General features: G+C 37.0%; 1 protein-coding gene across 1 annotated transcript in view; it reads left to right on the forward strand.

The window, feature by feature from the left end:
* LOC123558527 (DNA repair protein RAD50-like) overlaps positions 1–5,196 on the forward strand; it is an 87,522-nt gene extending 82,326 nt beyond the window's left edge. The window contains exons 38-41 of the mRNA XM_053543927.1: positions 1,038–1,180; positions 2,115–2,248; positions 3,020–3,148; positions 4,643–5,196. Of these exons, the coding sequence (XP_053399902.1) occupies positions 1,038–1,180; positions 2,115–2,248; positions 3,020–3,148; positions 4,643–4,691 (455 nt within the window). The 3' untranslated portion in view covers positions 4,692–5,196. The remainder of the gene's footprint in view (positions 1–1,037; positions 1,181–2,114; positions 2,249–3,019; positions 3,149–4,642) is intronic.
* The last annotated feature ends 6,865 nt before the right edge of the window (positions 5,197–12,061 follow it).

The raw sequence follows: 12,061 nt of genomic DNA on the forward strand, positions 1-12,061 counted from the left end.
CAATAACTTGAGAATCACTTGACCCAGAATGTTGAAACTTAATAGGATGATTGGTCATGCAGAGTAGATGACCCCTAACGATTATGGGGTCACTCTGTGAAAGGTCAAGGTCACAGGGGCCCGAACATTGAAAACCATTTCCGGTCAATAACTTGAGAACCACTTGACCCAGAATGATGAAACTTCATAGGATGATTGGTCATGCAGAGTAGATGACCCCTAACGATTTCAGGGTAACTCCGTTAAAGGTCAAGGCCACAGGGGCCTGAACATGGAAAACCATTTCCAATCAATAACTTGAGAACCTCTCGACCCAGAATGTTGAAACTTCATAGGATGATTGTTCATGCAAAGTAAATGACCCCTATTGTTTTTGGGGCCACTCCGTTAAAGGTCAAGGTCACAGGGGCCTGAACATTGATAACCAGTTCTGATCAATAACTTGAGAACCACTTGACCCAGAATGTTGAAACTTCATAGGATGATTGAACATGCAGAGTAGATGACCCCTATTGATTTTGGGGTCAGTCTGTTAAAGGTCAAGGTCACAGTGGCCTGTTCATGTAAAATCATTTTTTGGAAATAACTTGAGAACCACTTGACCTACAATGTTGAAACTTAATAGGATGATTGGACATGCAGAGTAGATGACCCCTATTTATTTTGAGGTCACTTGATCAAAGGTCAAGGTCACAGGAGCCTGAACAGTGACTGGAGAACCACTAGGCCAAGAGTGTTGAAATTTAGCGTGATGACTGGACATGCCAAGTAGATGATCCCTATTGCAGCCAACCATCAGTGTCTCTTTGATTTTTGCTCCTGACCCCTATTGACTTCTTGCCTATAGGACTTTGCATTGGGGGAGACATGCGCTTTTTTACAAAAGCATTTTCTAGTTTGCCTGTGTAGTCAAGTGGTTCAAGATCATTTGCTTGGGTTGTAGAGTTCTTCAGTGTGAAGACCATCCATCTGGCTAACAGAAGGTGAGTTGAGCCAGTAGTGTTTTACTGTACCATGTTGTCCATATGTTGTTTCAGACATAGAGACTATAGAGATTCGGTCGGATGAGGATGATTCTGCAACCATGAAGACACGGAAGACGTATAACTACCGTGTGGTGATGATAAAACCAGGAGATGTTGTAATAGACATGAGAGGAAGATGTAGTGCTGGACAGAAGGTAATATTTATACTGGTGTATAGTAATGTTTATACCTGTGAATTTGATATGGTGTTGATGAATAGAAATACATTAGTTATTGAAGTGTTGGGGGAAAGGGAGATAAACAACTTTTACAATGGTTTTATTTTTGCAAATTTTCATGAACAGAACATTTGAATTAAAACACATCAAATTATGCAGCATTATCTCCACAAGAATGATTAACGATGAATTTTGAAGTACTAACAAATGGAATATTTCAGTTCTCTATTAAATTGTAAATTGACACTAAAACTAACGAAACTATAGTAGCTTTTCACATAAAATAAAAAAATTAACCTTTAATTTATAATTTTATATCATTTACTTTTGTTGCTTTCTATCATTATGGCTAGTTTTAAATTGATCCTCACTAATGTGAATTCAAACCTCGCGCATGGCATTGAATTTTCATGTGAGAAATCCATCTAGCTGGCTTACAGGTCAGTGGTTCTACCCAGGTACCCATCCATGATTAAATAATGCACAGAGAGGTCTTCTTCCACCATCAAAGGGGCCTCCGTGACCGAGTGGTTAAGGTCGCTGACTTCAAATCACTTGCCCCTCATCAATGTGGGTTCGAGCCTCACTCGGGGCGTTGAATTCTCCATGTGAGGAAGCCATCCAGCTGGCTTACGGAAGGTCGGTGGTTCTACCCAGGTGCCCACTCGTGATGAAATAATGCCCGGAGGGGCACCTCGCGTCTTCCTCCACCATTAAAGCTGGAAAGTCGCCGTATGACCTATCATGTGTCGGTGCAACGTTAAATCCAACAAAATAAAAATAAATAAATCCACGGTCAAAAGCTGGAAAATTGCCATTGTACTTATAATTATGTGTAAGTGTGATGTTGAACCCAACAAAAAATGTATTAAATGAAAGAATTATGAATTCATCTCCAATTTTTATTTAGGTTCTTGCTTCTCTGATTATACGTCTTGCCCTGGCTGAGACTTTCTGTTTGAACTGTGGTATCTTGGCTCTAGACGAACCAACAACTAATCTGGATAGGGAAAATATTGAGAGTTTAGCTGGTGCACTGGTCGAGTATGTATATTTTAATTTGTTTATTTTGTGACAGTATATATTTTAAACTGAAAATTATGTCCATATGAATTTTGTTGTGCTTTTATAGTACAGTGTAAGCTGAATATAAAAGCCAACCTTTGGATAGTCAAACTTCAGACTTCATTTACTGGTGGTTTTGTTTTATTAAAAGGCTAGATTTGATGGCATCCCTCTGGCGTATGGGGTGCAGTTCATCTACCCTTAAAACCGTTTGCAGTGGACACCTGGTATAAATATGTCAAATAATGATGAAATATTGGAAGCAACTTAATTTGTATAGGGGTTGCTAGTCTCACACCCCCATTTCCATACATGACAATACATTTGATTACAGTCATTATAACAGTGCCCTTTACATACAGATTAGGTCACAAATTATTCCAGGATCATTGAACAGTTAAGAGGAATAAATGGATGATATGATCTTCATGCAATGATTTCTTCTATTTCATTGTTTTAAAACTATATAATAATTGTAGGAGAAGGAGATCAACAGGTACACCAACGGGATATGATGATCTAAATTTAATAATAATCTACAGGTTTCGGTGTTCACACACACACACACACACACACACACACACACACACACACACACACACACACACTCACCTTCATCAGGATTAAAATCTCACAAAAAAGTCTTGCCTGAAGTACCAAGGTTGTTTGGCAAAAAAAAAATATTCAGAATTATTTTCATGCCAGGCTTTACTGTAAAAAGTCCCAACCTGATATATTTTTCCTTTACAGGATTATTAAAGGTCGTATTCACCAGAAAAATTTCCAGCTTGTGATTATTACCCATGATGAAGACTTTGTGGAGTTGCTTGGTAGATCAGAATATGTGGATGAGTTCTTCAGAGTTGGGAAAAATCAATAGTAAGTATTACTTATACATTAATATTTGCTGGAGTAATTTGAATTTTAGATAACACTACTCTTTAGTAGTAGGTATGATAGTAAATAATTATATTAAGAAATCTTGTCCTCTGTCTTCAAAGAGTATCAAGTAGTGTTGCATATAAATGTCTGTATATATCAGAACTGTTAGTTTGACACCCTAAGTCCAGATCAGTTTCATTTACTGTAAAAGCACATATTTTTTATTGGTCAGAATTTCGTGAATTTGAAATTTTGAGTATGTTTGTGAGGTTTAATATTCGTGAAATTGTAAAAATGATGTCATACTTGAATTTGAATTATACTAATAGTGAATATTTATGCAAGGATTAATTTTGGTGAGATGTAGGGCTTAGCAAAAATTAAATCCTTGTGAAAATTTCTGCATTTACATTATGTTGTTGGCAATTTTGTTTTGATCTCTGATGATGTAAAAGATCAGGTTGTAATGTTTTAACCCTTGTCCTACTAAATTTCTATAATGAACTTGTCCATCTTTCAATTTGGACTGTACCATTAGCTGTTAACAGGGGTGCTTATCAAATAGATACTGACTGAATGGCAAACAGTGCAGACCATGATCAGACTGCAAGGATGAAGGCAGAATCACCTGCTTCCAGCAGGTTTTAAAACCAGGTCTTAGGAGGGCAGTCTTGCAATTGATAATTTTTAACATTGTGCTAAAAGTTGCTGAGTTTTCAAACTGGTCCACACACAGTTTGATTATTTAAGACCCACAGCCCAAGGTTAAAGATATGAGGTTTGAGACCAGTCTAAAACTCTGTCCTCTGAATGGCCTATATGAACAAAGTCTTGAAAACAGCCAATGATAAGGTTACTTTTTGAGACAGGTCTTGAAACTCTTATGCAGTCCAGTTGTAAAACAACAGACTACCGGTATTTAACCAGGGTCACTACTTCCTGACTAAATGCTTTAATTAGATTTACTAATGGTCTTTCACAGGGATTCCCTGTTATTGGTGCCTGACACCATGCAGACAAAAGATTCATTAATCATCATCTGTATGTTTTTCAATGAAATATTTGAGCCACGCCATGAGATACCAGGATAGTGCATTTGCGACCAGCATGGCTCCAGACCAGCCTGCGCATCCACCCAGTCTGGTCAGGATCCATGCTGTTTGTTAACAGTTCCTCAATTGCAATAGGCCTTCAAAGTGAACAACATGGATTCTGACCAGACTGCGTGGATGTGCAGGCTGGTCTGGATCCATGCTGGTCGCAAATGCGCTATGTTGTTTTTCTCTTGGTGTGGCTCATTTATCATAAATGTACCATTTACGACAAATTTGTATTTAGCCAACTCTTTACAGATTGTATTTTCATGATGGATTCCTGTGAGTTTTGGCTTTAAACTTATTAGAATCTTTTGCCAAGACGATGTTCCACTCATCTTCTTACGTAAGAAAGACAACATTTTCACCAATATATTTTATACTTTTCTTTTCACAGTGGATGTTCAAGGCTTACAAGGACAGGAGTTGCAGAACTTAGCAGATGAGATGGCTTTACCACAGTATTAAAGCAAGGTGTATAAATACAGCTTACAAGTGGACCATACATTTTGTTTCTGATAACATGAACAGAAGTGTTTTACAGTTAAAAAAGTGATTTGATTGTTTGCACTGTGTATATAGCCTGAAATGCCATAAGAAGATGTGTTCATGTTAAATAATACTGTGCATTTATATACTTTATTCAAAAGTAATTATTGGAACTTAAAAAACATAACGTAGATAAATGTTTGTTCACTTAAAGTAGATGACCCGTAATGACAGTGGGCAATTTTCTTTCAATTGACAATTTTCCAGTTGCTATTTTCTGCATCATTTGCATATTTTGAACAGTCAGTTTTCTGTTATGGCTGAAGTATGCTGAAATAGCACATGATAATTAGTATGTCCAAATTAAGGTGCTTATACTATTGGAAAAAGTAGACATCGTTAAATATATTAAATGAGCCGTGCCATGGGAAAACCAACATAGTGGGTGTGCGACCAGCATGGATCCAGACCAGCCTGCGCATCCGCGTAGTCTGGTCAGGCTCCATGCTGTTCGCTTTTAAAGCCTATTGGAATTGGAGAAACTGTTAGCGAACAGCATGGATCCTGACCAGACTGCGCGGATGCGCAGGCTGGTCTGGATCCATGCTGGTCGCACACCCACTATGTTGGTTTTCTCATGGCACGGCTCAAATATTGATAGAATATATAGGATAGAATATGAGCCGTGTTAAATGAAAAAAAGAAGCATCTTTGCTGCATTTCAAGTGACATCAGCATTGCTGACTTTGAATCAACTGTTTCTAGTCATTTTGGTTTTGTATTTTAAGACCATTTCTTGTGAGGAAACCGTTGAGTCAGCTTACCGAGGATCAGTGACTCTACCAGCGTGCCCGTTCATGTCTGAAATAATGCATAGAGCTAGAAGTCCGTCATTTAACATAATTTTGATAATACATGTATGACCTTTAAAGCCTGCATAGCAAACAAGGCAGATAATGACAGTATTCTTGAAGATCAGTCACTAGTTTTACATTCTAATGAAAATGTGGGAAAAATGCCAGCTTGAAAGTTTATGAAAATCTGATGATCCAATTTTTCCAAATCGGTCTAACAAAACAGCAAGTCCAGCACACTTGTTGTTTTTTAGCTCACCTGTCACAAAGTGACAAGGTGAGCTTTTGTGATCGCGCAGTGTCCGTCGTCCGTCCGTCCGTGCGTGCGTCCGTAAACTTTTGCTTGTGACCACTCTAGAGGTCACATTTTTCATGGGATTTTTATGAAAGTTGGTCAGAATGTTCACCTTGATGATATCTAGGTCAAGTTCGAAACTGGGTCACGTGCCCTCAAAAACTAGGTCAGTAGGTCTAAAAATAGAAAAACCTTGTGACCTCTCTAGAGGCCATAATTTTCAATGGATCTTCATGAAAATTGGTCAGAATGTTCATCTTGATGATATCTAGGTCAGGATCGAAACTGGGTCACGTGCGGTCAAAAACTAGGTCAGTAGGTCTAAAAATAGAAAAACCTTGTGACCTCTCTAGAGGCCATATATTTCACAAGATCTTCATGAAAGTTGGTCAGAACGTTCACCTTGATGATATCTAGGTCAAGTTTGAAACTGGGTCACGTGCCATCAAAAACTAGGTCAGTAGGTCAAATAATAGAAAAACCTTGTGACCTCTCTAAAGGCCATATTTTTCATGGGATCTGTGTGAAAGTTGGTCTGAATGTTCATCTTGAGATATCTAGGTCGAGTTCAAAACTGGGTCACGTCCATCAAAAACTAGGTCAGTAGGTCTAAAAATAGAAAAACCTTGGACCTCTCTAAAAGGCCCAAATTTCACAAGATCTTCATAAAATTTGGGCCCAGAACGTTTCACCTTGATGATTTCTAGGTCAAGTTTGAAACTTGGTCACGTGCCATCAAAACTAGGTCAGTAGGTCAAATAATAGAAAAACTTGTGACCTCTCTAAAGGCCATATTTTTCATGGGTCTGTGTGAAAGTTGGCCCTGAATGTTCATCTTGATGATATCTAGGTCGAGTTCAAAACTGGGTCACGTGCCATAAAAACAGGTCAGTAGGTCTAAAAATAGAAAAAAACCTTGTGCCCTTTCTAGGGCCATATATTTCACAAGATCTTCATGAAAATTGGTCAGAATGTTTCACCTTGATATATCTAGTTCAATTTCGAAACTGGGTCACGTGCCTTCAAAAACTAGGTCAGTAGGTCAAATAATAAAAAACCTTGTGGCCTCTCTAAATGCCATATTTTCATGGGATCTGGGGTGAAAGTTGGTCTTAATGTCATTTTGATGATATCTAGGTCAAGTTCGAAACTGGGTCACGTGCGGTCAAAACTAGGTCAGTAGGTCTAAAAATAGAAAAACCTTGTGACCTCTCTAGGGGCCATATAATCACAAAAATCTTCATGAAAAATTGTCAGAATGTTCACCTTGATGATATCTAAGGGTCAAGTCGAAAATGTCACGTGCCACCCAAAACTGGGTCAGAAGGTCAAATAATAGAAAAACCTTGTGACCTAACTAGGGGCCAAATATTTTCCATGGATCTTATGAAATTGGTCTGAATGTTCATCTTGATGAAATCAGGTCAAGTTTAAAAGGGGGGTCACGTGCCATCAAAAACTAGTCAGTAGGTCAAATAATAGAAAACCTTGTGACCTCTCAAGGCCATATTTTTCAATGGATCTTCAAAAAATTTGGGTCTGAATGTTCATCATGATGATATCTAGGTCAAATTTGAAACGGGTCATGTGCGGTCAAAAACTAGGTCAGTAGTTTAAAATAGAAAAACCCTGTGCCCTCTCTAGAGGCCATACTTGTGAATGGATCTCCTAAAAATTGGTCAGAATGTTCACCTTGATGAAACTCAAGTCAAGTTCGAAAGTGGGTCACGTGCCATCAAAAAGTAGGTCAGTAGGTCAAAATAAAAAAAACGTTTGTGACCTCTCTAGAGGCAATATTTTTCAGGGGAACGTATGAAAGTTGGTCTGAATGTTTATCTTGATGATACTAGGTCAAGTTTGAAACTTGGTCAACGGGCGATCAAAAACTAGGCCCAGTAGGTCTTGAATAGAAAAACCTTGTGACCTCTCTAGAGGCCATACCATTGAATGGATCTTCATGAAATTGGGCAGAATGTTCACCTTGATGATATCAAGTCAAGTTTGAAACTGGGTAAAGTCCCTTTTAAAAAAACTAGGTCAATAGGTCAAATAATAGAAAAACCCTTTGGGGACCTCTCTAGAGACCATATTTTTCAATGGATCCTCATGAAAATTGTCAGAATTTTTATCTTTATAATATCTAGGTCAAGTTCAAAACTGGGTCACATGAGCTCAAAAACTAGGTCACTATGTCAAATAATAAAAAAAAACGAAGTCATACTCAAAACTGGATCATGTGGCAAGAGGTGAGCGATTCAGGACCATCATGGTCCTCTTGTTTTGTTGTTGTTTTTTGTTTGTTTTTTCAGTTCCTCCACAGCATACATTTTGCTAAAGTAATAAGAGTTCAAATCAAATTCTACTTTAAAAAAAGCAATGCACCACTACCTAAAATGGATAAGCTTTACTTTTAAATTGATACATTTTTGCTATGTTGATGCATTTATTTTCATAGGTATTTTTTGTACAGAGATTGAAAAACTTTTTAACCAGTACATGTATATATGCATTATAGGTTCTAGTTGTTAATGATTTTTTTTTGAAATTACATTATTTCTTTTGATTATTACATCATTTGAATAGCATTTGGTGATATGGACAAGTCTTAGTCTCTTTGATAATGCACATTTTCTTCTGTAAATAATTTTTTGAAGAATATTTTCCATTATTAGATTGATAATATACAAATGCAGATTAAATATGCATTTATTGAATTGACATCACATTTTATCAATCGGGAGCATGAGGGCCTCGTGGCTGAGAGATTAGGGTTGCCTACTTTTTATCTCTTGCCTGTCTGAATTTAATTTTAGATAATATTCCAATCTTAGGTGCAGTATAATCTATTTTATCAAGGTTTGAAGGTTACTTTGATTAAATGAGAAAAAAAAGCTTTTATACAATGTACCATTAAATTGTGATTTATTCAGTATCTGCTGAATTTCACAACATTAAAAAAAACCTTTGAACACTTTGTGAATATATATATTTTGTAACTTGTTTCAAGAAATAAACGTGTTGATGATTCAGTTGTTTTTTTTTTTTTTTGTTAGAATTAATAATTCCTGATTTTTTTCAAATGTTCCTTTGGTGACCCTCTATCAAATTCCTTCCACTTAAGACACGGCTGCCAGGGGGCGGAGCTAGTTTCCCCCAGTTTGAAAACTGAAAATCTGCTCTTAAACTACTGGCACGATTTCAAAATAATTTCACAGCAATGTTAATGGGGTGGCTTTCCACCAAATTCCTTTAAATTATTCTGTTTTAGTAAAAGGCATGGCCTGCTGGGGGTAGGGCCTAGTTTTCGTCACACACTACATTGAAAATCCAAAAATCTATGGAACCGCTGGTCTGATTTCAAATTAATTTAACATGAACATTCCCTGGGTGACTCTCGACCAAATTTCTTCAAGCGCAAACCCAAAGTATCCAGGATATTGTGTTGAAACGTCGAGTCTTGTCGTATTTCGTGTCCTGAAGCTACTGACTTTAATCTTGGCATGTAGGTAGGTGATGATGAAATGGTGTGCAGTATTTCTGAACATAGCTAAGTGCAGATTGGTCCCTAAAACATTAGTTAAGTGATTAAACTGTTCCTTTATTTAGGAAAGATAATTTGATAAAGTCGCGTTATTATCAGATTCAGAAACATGTAGCCTGAGAAAAGGCTGCTTCCAAGCTATTTTCTGATGGTCAGTTGAAATTCTGAGGCAAGACTGAGACCAATAACCAGACCGGACATCACTTCCCAAAGGAACATTATCACACTATACGATATGAGACCAAATACACATAAAATTTAACAAATATCAAGACATATCCTCTTATAACTGCATGAAATTAATCAGAAACGAAATGAGAACTTTATTAAGTTTTTAGCTCACCCGAGCACAAAGTGCTCAAGGTGAGCTTTTGTGATCGCCCTGTGTCGTCGGCGTCCGTCCGTCGTCGTCAATTTGACTGTTAACAATACAGGAGCAATCTTAAAGAAACTTGGTAAGAATGTTACCCTCAATAAAATCTTGGACGGGTTCGATATTGGTTCATCTGGGATCAAAAACTAGGTCACCAGGTCAAATCAAAGGAAAAGCTTGTTAACACTCTAGAGGTCACAATTTTGGCCCAATCTTAATGAAACTTGGTCAGAATGTTACCCACAATAAAGTCTTGGACAAGTTCGATATTGGGTTATCTGGGGTCAAAAACTAGGTCACCAGGTCAAATCAAAGGAAAAGCTTGTTAACATTCTTGAGGTCACATTTTTGGCCCAATCTTAATGAAACTTGGTCAGAATGTTACCCACAATAAAATCTTGGACAAGTTCGATATTAGGTCATCTGGGGTCAAAAACTAGGTCACCAGGTCAAATCAAAGGGAAAGCTTGTTAACACTGTAGAGGCCACGTTTATGATTTTATCTTCATGAAATTTGGTCAGAATGTTAATCTTGATGATTTTAAGGTCCAGTTTGAATCTGGGTCATGTAGGATCAAAAACTAGGTCACCAGGTGAAATCAAAGGAAAAGCTAGTTTACACTGTAGAGGCCACATTTATGACCGTATCTTAATGAAACTTGGTCAGAATGTTAATCTTGGTGATCTATAGGTCAAGTTCAAATCTGGATCAGGTGGGATCAAAAACAAGGTCAAATCAAAGGAAAAGCTTGTTGACACTAGAGGCCACATTTATGACTGTATCTTCATGAAACTTAGAATGTTAATCTTGATGATATTTAGGTCAAGTTTGAATCTGGGTCATGTCGGGTCAAAAACTGGGTAAATGGTAAAATCAAAGGAAAAGCTAGTTAACACCTGGGGGCCCCAAAATTTATGACCATATCTTAATGAAACTTGGTCAGAATGTTACTCTTGATGATCTTTAAGTCAATAGGTCAGGTGAGCGATACAGGGCCTTCATGGCCCTCTTGTTTATATATATAATTTAAGCGCTTTCCGGTTTTTTCAGTGCTTTTCGGTGATTGTATGTACCTCTTATAACCACTGAAAAGTAATATGTACCCGCTATCGATCACTTTAAAGTAAGGTTTTATGTCTTTGTGCATGTAGTCATATGACTGACTTGGGATTCATAGTATGCTTTATTCTTCACGCCAAGGGAGGTCAGTCACACATAGAGGCGATTTGTGACGATCTTCGGTAACGGATTTGTGAGCAAAGTAATACAGATTTCAGGACGATTTTTTTGTCTTGCCGTCGTCGAAAACGAAAGTAGGTAGTTATTTCACAAAATATTCAACTTGTTTAGATAACAGTGTTATTTGCCCCGCACATTACTATCATCGAACAGAAAAAGTAAAATAACCCTAATGTGGTGGCATATTACTGCCACGAGATAGCCAGGTAGCTACTCACGATACTATTGTAACAAGAAATATGTACATTTTCTGAAAATATTTCAGCAATAAATAATATTTTTCTACATATTTCATTTATTTCCTGAAAATGTTTGAGCGTAAAATTTCAAGTTAATGCTGGAACCTGCCATGAGATGCTTGGTAGCCAGCACCATGATATACTAAACTTTCCAGCAAAGTTGTTCATTTTTCTGAAAACTTAATCGCAATATCTTATTTTTGCGAGATATGCTTATTTCCAGGAAGTTGTAGGCTATTGAGAAATACTTTTCGGAAAATTTCGAAATACGTAGATAATATCAAAGTATCGAGATAGCTAATCGAGCTAATAGCATTACACAAAACGAAGTCCAGATGATAAAATAAATTATCGCAATGATATTTCCAGGAAACTTCCGACTATTGAGATAATATTGAGAGCATTTAACAATATTTTGAAAGAAAACGAAAAGAAGTGTTACCATCTCAAAAATAAATCAAAGCTCAAGGTCTCTTATGTCTGATTGAGACCTGTTTGAGAGGTGGTTGAAATTCAAGCCTTTTACTTGTAGCATGGTTTTTTTATTATTATTGCCTCTATTGTTTCTTCATTTAGTTTTCAATATTCAAACAAAAAGTCTTGACTTTTTCCTTGTCGTTTTGAAATCCTGTCTTATAATTCTGAAAAAGGTCAAGATAAGTCAGCCCAGTTTTTTTTAAAAAAAAAACCCTCAGTACCACTTTCTCATGACATGCTGTTGTTATATGTCTACGTATTATTCATTTTAATGTACATTATGTCATTTTAGTAAGGTATATGATGTT

The sequence above is a fragment of the Mercenaria mercenaria genome, chromosome 5 (assembly GCF_021730395.1).
Source record: "Mercenaria mercenaria strain notata chromosome 5, MADL_Memer_1, whole genome shotgun sequence".
Classification (NCBI taxonomy): Eukaryota; Metazoa; Mollusca; class Bivalvia; order Venerida; family Veneridae; genus Mercenaria; species Mercenaria mercenaria.